Source organism: Chrysochloris asiatica, unplaced genomic scaffold (genome assembly GCF_000296735.1).
Source record: "Chrysochloris asiatica unplaced genomic scaffold, ChrAsi1.0 scaffold00008, whole genome shotgun sequence".
Classification (NCBI taxonomy): domain Eukaryota; kingdom Metazoa; phylum Chordata; class Mammalia; order Afrosoricida; family Chrysochloridae; genus Chrysochloris; species Chrysochloris asiatica.
This window is the reverse complement of record NW_006408526.1, coordinates 17,139,588-17,154,546: the sequence shown is the minus strand read 5'-3', so window position 1 is coordinate 17,154,546 and position 14,959 is coordinate 17,139,588. Positions and strand designations below refer to the sequence as shown.

Here is a 14,959-nt window from a genome sequence, read left to right as displayed (position 1 = left end):
TGGAGAGATGGGAGTGACTGGGGACTCTACACCCAGAGAGAGAGAGGGGCTGTGTGCTGACAACTGGGGGTATGGGAGGGCAGGCTTTCAGGGTATATATACCTTTTGGTTGGATGATGATGCATGCAGGGGATTATAACCATGGCAATGAAATGATGTACGTTAGGATGAAGGTAAAGCTAATGTTCTCCCATGTAAACTATCACATAATTCACATAAAAACATTAAATAAAAAAGAGGGAGCCTAGTTCCAGAGGGTGCGGGGTAAGGTAGAATCTCCACTGAGTCATTTCCAATCTGTTGGGATGGGGCTGATGAAAGCAGATGGGGCTAGGTCCCTTGTAGTACAATAGTGAATAATTGGTATCAGGACTGACTGCACGGTCGGACATGTAAAGGTAGACGTTTTATAGCAAAAGGAGGGGAGTGGTTGATTTTGCAATCCAGGAGTGGAGGTCCCTGGGACCATCAAGTGAGAAGAACAGAGTGCAGGATCCTACCCAGAGAAGCAGTGACACCAGAGATAGAGGCTAAGAAGATGATGTGGAGAGATGGAGTGGCTGGAAACTCTGGAATCAGGGAGGGAGAGATGCAAGGAGAGGACTGGAATCATTGCAATGAAAAGAAATATGATAGGATGAATGTAAAGCTGGTGTTCTCCCATGTAAACTATCACATAATTCACAATAAAAAATAAATAAATTCACGTTTTGTCATTTGTTAAGTATGCCTGGCCCAAAAGCAAAAGCTTCTGAAACACCATATCTTTAACTGAAATAACAAATCCATGAAAATGATGGGGGGAGGTGCAGAATAGACATATTTGTGTGTGTTGTGAGTGTGTAAAATCTGGCATTATGCATATTCAACTTACCATGAGGGTTTGCAAGCTGATCCAGTAAATAACTTCCAGAATTCTCTATCAACCTCAACTAAACTGCCTTGAATTATGGCTCCAAGTAAGCCAAAGTTTTCAGCTTGCAATTGCTCAGAACTTATACCACGAAAAGTAATAGACCAAATTTTAATCCAGAGTTTCAACAGATCTGACTTCTGTGAGCTTTCTAAGTCTGAATTCTTGCCTTGACACAGTGCAACTTCCATAAGGCATCGTAACACATATGGTGTGCGTTCCCCCCGTCGCTGCTGAGGTAGAAGCTGGGATAATATTAAGAGCAATGGTGATAGCTCATAGTTAGGTAAACTTGTAGGATACTTTGATATTAATTGAGCTGTAATCTGTAACCTAAAAGAAAAAAGAATAATTGATTTGAAAACTATTCAATCCTATTAACAAGTGAAAAAAAATTAGCATATGGACATCTAATCTGAGCACCATTGTCATTCTCCATGGTGGTGGTGGTGGCGGCTCATGGCGACCCTGTATAGGGTTTCTGAGGTTGTAAAACTTTACAGAAGAAAGTCTGATCTCTCTCCCACAGAGCAACTGGTAGATGTGAACGGCTGACCTTGTGGTTACTAGCCCAATTTGTAATCCACTATACTACCAGGGCTCCTTTCATACTCCATGTTGTTGTTAAGTGCCGTCAAGTTGGTTTTGACTCACAGTGACTCTGTATAGGGTTTCCAAAGAGCAGCTGGTGGGTTTGAACCACCAAACTTGCAGTTAAAATTGACCTTGCGATCCAGTGCATTATTCCCCAGTACCACACTAGGACTCCATGTTGTTGTTGTTATGTGCCATGGAGCTGGTTCTGACTCCTTGCAACCCTGTACAGGGTTTCCGAGGCTGTACATCTTAACGGGAGCAAAAAGCCTCATCTTTCCATAGTACTCTCAAAATACACTTCTTGTTGTTGTTAGGTACCATTGAGTTGGTACTGACTCATAGAAACCCTATGCACAGTAGAACGAAACACTGCCCAGTCCTGGGCTAACCTCACAATTGTTGTCGTCATGCTTGAGCCCACTGATGCTGCCACTGTGCTGATCCATCTCACTGGGGTCTTCCTCTTTTCTCTGACCCTCTACTTTACCAAACATGATATCCCTATCCAGTGACTGGTCCCTCCTGACAATATGTCTGAAGTATAAGAGACGAAGTCTGGCCATCCTGGCCTCCAAGGAGCACTCTGGCTGCACTTCTTCCAACACAGATCTGTTGGGTTTTTTGGCAGCCCATGGCACTTTCAATATTCTCCTCCAACACTATAACTCAAATGCATCAATTCTACGATCTTCTTATTCACTGTCCAACTTTCACATGCACAAGAGGTTATTAAAAACAGGATGGCTTGGGTCAGACACACCTTAGTCCTCAAGCTGACAACTTCGCTCTTCAACATTTTTAAAGGTCTTATGAAGTAGATTTGCCTAATGCAATACATCATTTGATTTCTTGGCTGCTGCTTCCATGAGTGTTGATAGCTGATCCAAGAAAAATGAAGTCTTCAACAACTTCAATCTTTTCTCCATTGACAAGAATGTTACTGGTCCAGTGGTGAGGATTTTTGTTTTCTTTACATTGAGATGCAAGCCATACCGAAGGCTGTGCTCTTTGATCTTTATCAGTATTTTAACTCCTCTTCGTTTTCAGCAAGCAAGGCTGTATCATCTGTATATGACAGGTTGTTAATGAGTCCTCCTCCAATCCTGATGTCACGTTTTTCTTCACATAATCCAGCTTCTCAGATTATTTGCTCAGCATACAGGTTGAATAAGTATGGTGACAGAATACAACCCTGTCGCACACCTTTCTTAATTTTAAACCATTCGGTGGTCCCATGTTCTGTTCAAACAACTGCCTCTTGGTCTATATACAGGTTCCTCATGAGCACAATTAAGTGGTCTGGAATACTGATACTTTGTAATGTGGTCCATAGCTTGTCATGATTCACACAATTTAAGAACTTTGCACAGTAAATAAAGCACAGGTAAACATCTTTCTGGTATACTCTGCTTTCAGCCAAGATCCATACAACATCAGTAATGATATCCCTTGTTTCACATCCTCTTCTCAATCTGGCTTGAAACTCTGGACATTCTCTGTGGATGTACGCTTTCAGCTGTTTCTGTATTACCTTTAGAAAAACTTTACTCACATGGGATATCAATGATATTGTCCCAAGATTTCCGAATTCCGTGGCCGTTTTGACAGATGATATAGAGCTTTTCCATTGTCTCTTTCCACAGATGTAGTCAATTTGACTTCTGTGTATTCCATCTGGTGACTTTCATGTGAATGCCTCTTATCCTGTCTAAAAAAGGTATTTGAAATGAACAAATCATTGATTTTGCAGAATTCTATCACACGATCTCCAGTATCATGTCTATCACCAAGGCCATATTTTCCAACTACTGAGCCTTCCTGTTTCCAATTTTTGTACTCCAATCGCCAGTGATGATAAATATATCTTGATTGCATATTTGGTCAATTTCAGAATGAAGTTGATAGTATTCTTCTATTCCATCCTCACCGGCTTTAGTGATTGGTACGTAAATTTGAATAGTGGTACTAACTCGTCTTCCCTGTATGCACATGGATATTATCCTATCACAGTGTTGTACCTCATGACAGATCTTGCTTGATATGTTCTTTTTGACGATGCATGCAACACGATTCCTCTTCAATCTGTCATTCCTGGTATAGTAAACCATGAGGTTGTTAGATTCAAAATGGCCAACATCAGTTCATTTTAGCTCACTAATGCCTAAGATAGTGATGTTTATGCTTTCTATTTTATTTTTGACAATTTCCAATTTTCCTAGATTCATACTTCATACATTCCATGTTTCAATTATTAACAGAGAGATGTTTCTCTTCATTTTGAGTTGTACCCCATCAGCAAATGAAGGTCCTGAGGGCTTTACTCCTGCAGGCTTTACTCCATTTGCGTCATCATGGTCATTTTGAGGAGGCATAGTCCCTCTGGTGGTTTCGAACTGCTGATCTTGAGAATCACAGCCTGACTCGCAGCCACTACGCTACCAGAGCTTCTCCAAAACAGACTAGCTCTTAATATTTACCAAGCCCTCCTCCTGCTGTGGTGCTGAGGGTTAACGCATTAGACTGCAAGATTAGTTTGAATCTCAAGGTCGGCATTTCAAGCTCCTTGGAACTCCTATACAGGGTGGCTATGAGTCAGAACTGACTTGAAGGCACTTCATAACAACAACTTCTAAAGTGCCAGAAAAAGTAATAACTTTTTGGCTATCCTGATTAAGCTATTATATTTTATTTACACAAAAAACGTTAAAGAATTATTAAATTAACAACATTCTGATTTATCCGACCCACTCTTCTTTTCCAACTACCCTTTAAATATCCCTTTAAAAGATAAGAAGTCCTACTGTGGCACTGTGGGATAAAACACTGGACTGCAAGGTAGGTTTGAACCATAAGGTCAGTGGTTCAAATTCACTAGCTGCCCCCTGGGAACCCTATACACAATCGCTATGAATCACAACTCACTCATTGGCACTTAACAACAGTAACAACAACAACAGCTATAAAAAAAAACAACTGCTTTTCCTTTACATTAATTCAGTTAATCTAATATATATTTGTTGTGAGTTCTCTAAAATGTTCGCTATTCACATTTTAGGGAACTCACAATGCAGAATAAGAACCTTATCTTATTCATCTCTGCATCCACAATGCTTGATACACAGCAGTTATTCAATAAATAACTCCTAACTGAAATGCACAAGTTAAAGAATCTCAAATAGATACCCTCAACTATATATAGGAGGCACCCTCAACTATATACAATAAATAGGATCTTAAAAGGTAACTACATTAATACACAACTAAATTATATTGAAACATCCCATCAACCTAGTAAACATCAAAAGAGCAAAGAACACAAAAGCTTAATTACTTCACAATTTTCTAGTAACCTTTAGGTAAATTACTTAAACTGTCTGGGTTTTAATTTTCTTTTTGTAAACATGCTAAACTGGATAAATTCTGAAAGACCCTACCAAATTTACTATTTTGTGATTTCATGGAAGCACATGTTTTTTTTATGTATGCAACTGAAGTAAATAATAATAATCTTTTATCATGGTACAAGGTCAAAATTATTGTGTGATTTCTGAAGGTTATCTTTCTTTTCTTTCTAATACTGTTCTATTGGAGGGTGCTCTGCATGTTAAAACATCTTTGCATTGAGGTGTACAACTCAGTAACTTCCATGAACTTAGTAACTTTCAACAGCCATTCCTCCCCACTTCTTCTTTGCTATGGCAATACTCTTAAGAAAGGTGAGCCCTGTCCTCTGTCCCAGCAGATGAGCCACAATGGCTGCTTTCAATCTGTCACAGCCATTCCATTCTCCCTTGTAAATAATTGGTTTGGGAGTACACAAATGACCTAGTTCTGGCCAAAGAGATAAAAGGATTCTATTGGAGGTCTTCTGAAAAAAGCTAAATGACACAAAAATGACATTGAATAGGTAAAAATAAAATTACCAAGGCACAAGATCAAAATCATTCTGTGATTTCTGAAGATGATCTTTAATTACTTCCCAACCTAATTCTATTCTCCTCTTCTTGCAAGGCACACTCAAATCACTGGAGTCTCTTTGTGTGGTAGTATAAGACTGAGAAATCTCCAAAGATCTGGTATTTTCATTAAAAACCTGTAAAGTAACAAAAGGGAAAAATATTTTTTTCATTAATATTTCTTTCTGAGATCTCACCTAGAAAAAAAAAGCTTCTTCCTTAAATGAAGACACAGGAAAGTCATAAGCAAAAATAGTAAACCACAGCAATATATGCAGGTATATCTCAGAGATATTGCAGATTTGGTTCCAGATAACTGCAATAAAGTAAGTATCATAATAAAAATGAATCAGAAATACTTTTTGGATTTATAGTACATGTATATTTACACTATGCTGTAGTCTATTAAGTGTGTAATATCATTACGAAAAAGTTTACAATATTGTAAAAATTACCAAAATGTGACAAAGGCAGGAAGTTAACATATGCTGTTTGAAAAAATGGTGCTGATAGAACTTGCTCAGTGCAGGACTGCCACAAACTTTCAATTTGTATAAAATGCACTATCTACAAAGCACATAAAGTGAAAAACAATAAAACAAGGTATGTCCGTATAAATCAAACAATAGAGTGAGAAACTAACATATTGAAATAAGTCATACAGTGGCTCTTTGGCTTGCTTGCTGGCTATGTGCTGTAAAGTCAGTTCCAACTCATAGTGACCCTGTATGGGTTTCTTAAGCTGCAAATCTTTATAAGAATGGAAAGCTTCATCTTTCTCCCTCCTGTGGAGTGCCTGGTGGACTTGAACGTCTAGCAGCTCAACCCATAAACCACTATGCCATCAGGGCTCCATCATGGTTCTTTAAAAAGCAGAAATTGCCAAGTAATATATCAGTTTACTTCCTGGAAACATTTACTAAAAGCAACACCATAGTAAAGCAAAATCTACTTGTTCAAAGGGTGAAATCTTAACTTTACCATTATGAAAATATTTAACAGAGTACAATTACTATTTAGGATGTTAACCAAATCTGAGGAAAAATTTTTACTTACAAAGCATTAGGTCGCCAACTGATGAATGGAGTAACAAAATGCAACATATCCATACAATACACTATTAGGCCATGAAAAGGAATAAAATACTGATACCTGGCACAACACGAACTTGAAAGCATTATGCTAAGTGAAAGAAGAAGACACAAAAAACCACATACTGTAGAATTCCATTATATGAAATGTCCAAAATAGGCACCATATGGAGACAAAGAGTAGATGACTAGAGGATAGGGGAAGGGGAATAGGTCTGAGGTTTCTTTGCAGAGTGATGTAAGTTAAGTGTTCTGGATATAGACAGTATGAATTTTCACTATGTTGTATAACATAGCAAAAATACTAAAAGCTACTGAATTGTAGTTTAAAACGGTGTATTTTATGATACATGATTGAATCTTAAAAACAAAACACACACACAGTAGGGTTAGGGTCTTAGGGTCTTAATACTTCCTATGGGCCATGTTATGTGAATTAAAAAGTTCATCATTAGTTTTCATAAAATCCACATCTGCTAAAGAGTTATATTTTCTTAAGTTAAAACCGTAACTCCAGCTACTTATGGTATTTCGAAAGGAAAAGTTACATGTATAGAGTGTAACTGAACAGATTTTTAATCAGAACACATTAAAAAGCTCGGTAAGAGGAAAAACACCCCAAAGTTTCACAATTTGGCAACAGATACACTGAGAGATACAAAATTCAAAACAAAGACTCAACCTTACCTGGTGACAAATATCTGCCATCAACTCAATCAAGTTTTCCTTCACAGCAATATGACGAGATCCTGAAGAAAACTTTCCTCTACTTCCTATATGACTGATCTCATTTACTAGCAGATCATATAAATTATATAAGGTACTCTGCCATTTTTTTGATTCATAGGCACCTATAACCCAAAAAATTACAGTGACATTTATACATAGACTCCACTGACAATTACCACGAAAATTATTCAGTTCTTAAGGTGGAAACATTAGAAACATCTGTTCAGTACTAATGCGTCTACAATATTTCTCACAATCTTTACTTCATAATGTTGACCATAATTGTAATTGTTGTGACGCTCTACATTTTGATGTAAAATCTTTCCTCCAGTCAACTATGTCTCTCTTGATTAAAATATCTAATCTGCAAAATGTAGTTAACATAATACTCAATCTGGGGTCTGACCAGTAAACAGTTGTTGTTAACAACAGTTGTTGTTAAGTGCTGTTGAGTCCGTTCTGACTGGTAGGACCCTGTATAGGGTTTCCAAGGAGTGGCTGGTAGTGTGAACCACCCACCTTACAATTCAAACCAACCTTTTGATCCAGTGAATTATCCTACAACAGCACACCACCAGTACCACACATCAACGAATGTGGCCTGTATTAGCTTTTCTGGCAATCTCATCATCTTGTCAACTTTCAATTTATTTATATCTGCAGTTAATGAAAACTCTTAAGCATTTCATATCATCTCCTAATCTAAGTACCTCCTAATCTTCATACTGGTGAGAACTACAAACATGTCTAACTGCACTTACTAGGAGATCATAAAATACACAAACTACTTTTCATAAAAGTGGCTCCAATCATTGTTTTCTTTTTTATCTGTTTTAGCTATTACTCAACGTGGCATGCAATTTTAGCAAACTTATTAAACTAGTCATGAGGAATTGATCCAAAAGCTATGGAGCGCCGAAAGGCAACTATAGACTGAACAGAAGACTATTCATCCAGTTCCAATTCTACCCAGTAAAGTTTCCACCTTCTGAATAGTGTTGCACTACCCAAGCAACGTTCCTGGTAAAGGAGAAGTCATTCGTTTCTTGATTATTTTTCAAGGACACCAAAGTCTGGAGTATCTATGAGGCTTAAGGTAACAATATCTCCTTTCCATTTAACATTCATATGAAAATAATCTGTATGTATTTTCCTTCTTGTTGTTATTGTTGTTATGATGTGTCGAGTCAGTTCTAATTCAAAGAGACCCTGTATAGGGTTCCAAGGAGTGGCTGGTGAGTTTGAACTGCCCACCTTGCTATTCAAATGACTTTGCAATCCAGTGCTTATCCTACAGTGCCACATCTGACTGCCTGTTTTCAGTCCACATTTATCCATTTTATCGACTAATATAAACAAGATCCTATTTTCTCTATTTTGTCCTTATAGTCTGTATACCTTTTAGTACCTAATCATTGTTACTTAACTTGTTTGCATTCCTCTAAATACCTAATACTATACTGAACAAAGTGCAATACATGATATAATTTACTACCACAGCTTTAAATTTCAAATATATATGAAAAACCTCCCTTCTAACTAACAACATTATCAAGCAGATCAATCTACAAGAAGGGCAGATCCTCTTACAGAATACTGATTTCATACTTAAGCCTCTATGTTTTAATGAAGAAGCAAATTCAAAACAGTAGAAACTTCTCACATACCTTTTTCTTGGGTCTTTGCTCCCTTTGGATGATGGATATAAATTTGCAGTTGAAGTAACTCAATAATAACTTCTTTTAAGGTATCATTAAGTCTATGTTGAGTCCAAATATAAAGCAAGGTAGGAAGAATTTCATCTCCTAATTCACATACTCGAATTCGAAAGTTGACAGCCAAAATCTTGAGGAAGATAGTAAGTGCTGCTAAGATATGACTGAGACCTGCAGTGCTCTTTTCTTGCCTGTGGCAGAAAACAAACAAACTCAACTTAGTGCAACAGGAGAACCAAAACGGCAAATAGAAAAGTTTAGAAATTTCAAGTTGAAAGGAAAATATCATCAAAATTGCAAGTTCCAAACATCTTAGTTTCAGAACTATTGAGAAAAAAAAAAAAATCACAGCAGCACTACAGTCACAAAAAATTAGTTCTTACTTGGTGCTAGGAGATCACTCTTGTTAGCGCTTCCTGTTACTAAAAGTCTTAAAAATATACAAAATTGCTATGCAATACCTACAACTGAATAATTTTAAAGAGTAGTGCCACATAATTCTAAGATAATAAATTTTTCAAAATAGATTCCAATTTTACTTATTCTTAGTGCGGTAAGCCTATCCTCAAGATGAGAAAATGCAAATACTTAGGATATTAACTGTTGACGTCATTAGAAAAGCAAGACAGAGATCCCACTTAAAAGCATTATTTAATGCCCTACATGTTAGCTATTCAGGAAGTGTGTACCGGACTGACAAGTACTTTGGAAATTGTAATAAGTCGCTGATTTAAAAAGCAGCATTTTAAAAACACTAAATTTGAAACATAGCCTTGTAAGAAGACCAATGGATTTTTCAACACCAAGCAAAACAGAAAGATTAAATTACCTTGCACACTGAATGGCTTTGGGGAAAAAATCCAAAAATTTGGAATTCAATCCATCAGTTTGTGAACAACATCCTTTGGTCACAGCATAGATTATTCTGGCCACTAAAACTCTATTAATGTCTTGAGAAGGTTTGAGATACAGTCTGAAGTACACAGTTAACAATTCTAAAGGTTTAAAAAAAGTATTAGCAGTTAGGTTAAAAATAAAAAAATTATAGACACAATTCAACTTAAATATTTCATAATCCCATACAGACAAGAGATTAAAAACAACAACAAAAACCTTCCACAATTTAATTAGCACAGCAAAAACTACTACACCTCAGCATTTTATATAAATTTCCACAATACAGGAATAAAGGCAACAGAGTATAAGAGCACCAGTTTAAGAACTAGACATCAGATAAACTGCCTAACTTCTCTTCTCTAGGCTTATAAACCTTCATTTAGGTTCCACAGGTTTGTACTACTGCCTAACAAAGTATGTGATACATAGTAAACACTCCTATATTTTATACGTATTTTAACTTCTTGTTGTTAAGTACAATAGAGTAGGTTCCAGCTCATAGTAAGGGCAAAAAATTCTTCAAACGTCAGATACTAAGTAAAACAACTCTCTCACTGGGAGAAAAATGAGGCTTTCTTCTCTAGTAAGATTTATATACATATTGTTGTTGTTGTAATGTGCTGTGGAGTCGGTTCCGACTCATAGCGACCCTATACAGGGTTTCTAGGGCTGTAAATCTTTTATAGATTTATATTTATATAGAGAGTCCCTAGAAATCACAGTTGATACAATGGCAAAGTATTTGGTGTTTTGTTTAAAACCATTTAAAAATGATTAACATAGTGTTAGTTTATAAACTAATCCCAGGACCAATGCTCCCCAAGGTTTTTTCAATACACAGAATGCCTAGATAATGCTAGTGACCTGTGTGACTGAATACATTCAAATTTAGAAACATTACAAATGATAATCATTTGTAATCATTTCCCTCTTCTTTGCAGGGGAAGAACAGTGAAACAGGAAAAACCAAAAATGCAACAAAGTATGGACTCCAGGATTTATCCTGGAGGAGCTGATCCAAACTCTCACAGAATCTTACATACCCCCCTCCCATCCACTGCCACTGAGTAGATTTCTCACAGCACTCTTATAGGACAGAATAGGACTGCTGCTTATGTTTTTCGAGACCGTACATTTTATGCCATAGTATTTCCTTATTAGCCTTTTAATAGCTATAGGATCTGCAGTTATACCTCATTTCATATCTGATATTGAGTAATTGATGTATTCGATCTTTTGTTTATCCTTACTCTTGCTTTGTTGTTGTTGTTACATACCATGGCATCAGTCCCAACTTACAGTGACCCTGTACAGGGTTTCCGAGGCTATAAATCTTTACAGGAGCAGAAAGCCTCATCTTTCTCCTGCGGAGCAGCTGGTAGTTTTGAACTGCTGACCTTGAAGTTCGCAGCCCAATTCGTAACCACTACGCTACCAGAGGTTATCAATTTTATATTCAAAGAATCAGCTTTTGGTTTCACTGATTTTTCTTTTTGATTGCTGTTTTGAAATTCATTATTCTTTTCTCTTTTCTTTCTTACATTTCCTTTCTTCTGCTTGCTTGAGGCTTTGGATTTTGCTTTTCCTCTTCTCTTCAGTGGGTCAGGAACATAGTGGCTAAACACAATAAGTACTGGATTACAAATCACAAGGTCTATGGTTTGAGCCCTCCAGCTGCTCCACAGAAGAAAAAGGAGGATTTCTGCTCCCACAAAGATTTAAAGCCTTAAAAACTCTAATCTAAACAAGGTCCCTATGAGTCAGAACCAACTCAACAGCACCTAACAACAACAATTGGGTGGGGAGCCCGGTGGCTCTATAGGATAAGCATTGGACTGTGGACCAAAAAAATTGGCAGTTTGAGCTCATCAGCAGCTCCGCAGGAGAAGGATGAGGTTTTCTGCTCCCACAAAGTTTTACAGCCTCGGAAACCCTATGAGTCAGAGCCAACTCCCTAGCATTTAACAATACAACAACACTGAGTGGGAGATTAGATTATTGATTTGAGACCTTTCCTCTTTTCTAATATAGGTATTTAATGCAATAATTTACTATCTCAGCATAACTTTAGCGGCAGCCTAAAGTTTATATGTGTAATTTTCATTTCCTTTCAATATTTAGAAATGTAAATTCTACGTATGCTCTGTTTTCCTTTGAGACTTCTATCACCCATAAGTATGAAGATCCAATGAGAATTGATGCCTTTGGATTATGGTATTGAAGAATATCATGTACTGTCAGAAGAATGAACAAATTTGTGATGTAAGAAGTACAGCCAGAATGCTCCGTAGATACAATGATGGCGGGACTTTGTCTCACATGTTTCATGCATGTTACCATGAGTGATTAGTACCTGAAGAAGGATATCAAACTTGGAACAGTGGAGGGTCAGTGAAAAAGAGGAAGACTCACAATGAGATGGATTGACAAGAGGCCGTAACAATGGGCTCAAACACAGTAACAATTGTGTGGATGATGCAGGATTGTGTATTTCATTCTGTTTTCCACAGAATCACTATGGGTTGGAACTGACACACGGTACCTAACAGCTGTTTCATTAATTTTGCAGGAGTCAATTTGGGGCCTTTCCTGTTTCTCTGAAGATAAACCGGTGTGTCCCAAACAAGACCTACAGAGATTAGACCAGTGATAGCTAGGATACACAGCCATTTTTCTCACCAAAATGGTCTGAGTCATATTTAGGTTATTTTAGAATTTCAAGTTATTACTTATAACCATTGTTCTTACTGAAACAAAGTCAGACCTCCAGTCTTTTTGCTATGAATCCATCATCTGCCATGTTCTCTGAAACCCCCTTTTTATTATTTTTTTCATCATCTAGAGATTCTCTGGGGTCTACAGATATGCTGATTTGCTTTACTGAAGAAATTTCATTTCATAAGGGAAAATTCACCGACAAAAGACTTCAAAACATACCTAGCCACTGCTGCTGAGATATTTCACACCAGTATTTTCTCACTGAAAGAATGTCTTTGAGCAGTATGTTGCTACAATCAGCTCCATATATGGTGCCATTAGATGAATCTTTCACTGTATCCATGATATAATTCAAGAGTTCTTGACATTTTAGCCTGGGTGATCCTATTGAAAAATTAAACAAATAAACAACATAAACCTTAGCATAAAAAGAACTCTTGGAAGAGCAATATTTAAATAATGAACATGAAACTTGAAAACAAGGCATCAATTAAAATACCACCTTTCAAACATTAAATTATTTTGCATCGACAATTTCACCCACTCTCTTATAAACCAACATTTCGAACATATATTCATAGACCTTGAAATATGATTCCCACTGTTAATTTTGTAATTGAAGGGTTCCCTGCTCCATCCCACAGTAAATCAATTTAAAAGCTGCAAGCTTTTCTGATGGACTACAAATTGGCATGTTCAAGTTCTTTCTCTCTCACTCTAAACTACATAGTAACTTCCCATATTACTAGTGAAAAAATACACAATTTTACTAAATGTAAAATTTGTTTTGCCATGAAGAGCCCAAACAGATGCAGATACCACATAAACTGGTATCTCAGATGAGACAGAAAGCTAAATTTCTGGAATCCTGGCATGACGTTATAGGATAAACACTGGACTGCTAGCCCCAAGGTTGGCAGTTCAAACCCACCAGCCTATATAGGGTCAATGTGAGTCAGAAACAACTCAATGGCACTCAACAACCGTTCTTTAAATTCAAGACTCATATTACCATTCTGAAATATCACTCACTAACAATCTATGTGCAAAAATGTTGCTTGAGAAGGATTTCCTGATTCTTAACTATCACAAAGGCACATTCTAATCTCTGACTAGTAAACAGTCTGTTCTCTGGAAGCCCTAAGTATTTTTTGCTTCTAGCTTTTCCAGCATATTGTAAAGTCCACTTATCTACATAAATCTAATAAGACCCTGCATTTTGGTTAAGGAAAAAAAAAAAATTAAGTATACAAATTATGAATTATACTAGTTGAAGATGTGAGCTTCATGTGTCATCAAAAGCAAAAAAGGACTTAGTATGTATTACTTATCAGTAGTAAACACAGTGTTGGAGTCCTGTTGTGGCACTGCAGGATAAGCACTGGGCTACTAACTATAAGGTCCATTGTTGAAACTCACCAGGTACTCCTCGGAAATGCTATAGAGGGTCATTATAAGTCAGAAGTGACTCAATGGCACTTCACAACAAAACACAGTGTCAGTTAAACATCTGTGCCAAGAAAATTAATGTGACCTTAGAGTGCATTAGGATAAAAGAGAATGTGAAAATTGCTCTACTATATGCCAGTCAGAATACATCTATGATATTGAGCCTTTCATTTTAAAAGACACATTTTTTTTTTCTAAAATCTTAGAAGGTACAAGAAATAGCAAAGAGAAAAAGGTTTTCAGTATGCTTTAAGCTGTTTTTAAAAAGCGAAAAGACACAATAGGTATGCTCAATCCTTAAGGCTTACAGTTCCCTAAACAAGGATGGGGAACATCTGGCCAGAGAGCACTTGGTCTGGCCCTGCAAGGCAACCACAGTTCCAGCCATCACATTAGTGAGTTAATTAAATGTTTGACCAAATACAGCAGGCTAATTTTTAAGTTGATAATTTCGTGTGGCCCGCAAATGATGTTATAAATATCCAAATGGTCCTTGTCAGAAAAAAGGTTTCCCACCCTTGAACTACATGGTTGGGACATATAGAAGGGATCCAAGCATCAGTAGTTGAAATAATAATTTTTAATATTTCAATCCTGAGTGAGACTTTATCACTCCTTGGTTATACAAATCCCCCCCAAATATTTTAACCTATTACATTGTATTTAGTACATAATAGAATGAGCACTCAATTTTGTCTCATTATATTTAGATCAAACTCAAGTAAGAGCAACCCATGACGTCACTTATCTAAACTATATAGGCACTTACTTTTTTTTTAATGTTTTACTATGAATTATGTGATAGTTTATATGGGAGAACATTAGTTTTACATTCATCCTATCATATATCGTTTCATTGCCAGGGTTACAACCCCCTCCGTGCATCATCAACCA

The 14,959-nt window shown here is 36.8% G+C and overlaps 1 protein-coding gene across 1 annotated transcript in view; it reads right to left on the bottom strand.

Moving 5' to 3' along the window:
• ATM (ataxia telangiectasia mutated) overlaps positions 1-14,959 on the bottom strand; it is a 136,138-nt gene that overhangs the window by 114,609 nt on the left and 6,570 nt on the right. The window contains exons 4-9 of the mRNA XM_006833800.1: positions 12,836-13,000; positions 9,831-9,996; positions 8,954-9,192; positions 7,245-7,408; positions 5,434-5,603; positions 875-1,246 (exon numbers count right to left, since the gene is read on the bottom strand). Coding sequence (XP_006833863.1) covers positions 875-1,246; positions 5,434-5,603; positions 7,245-7,408; positions 8,954-9,192; positions 9,831-9,996; positions 12,836-13,000 — 1,276 coding nt within the window. The remainder of the gene's footprint in view (positions 1-874; positions 1,247-5,433; positions 5,604-7,244; positions 7,409-8,953; positions 9,193-9,830; positions 9,997-12,835; positions 13,001-14,959) is intronic.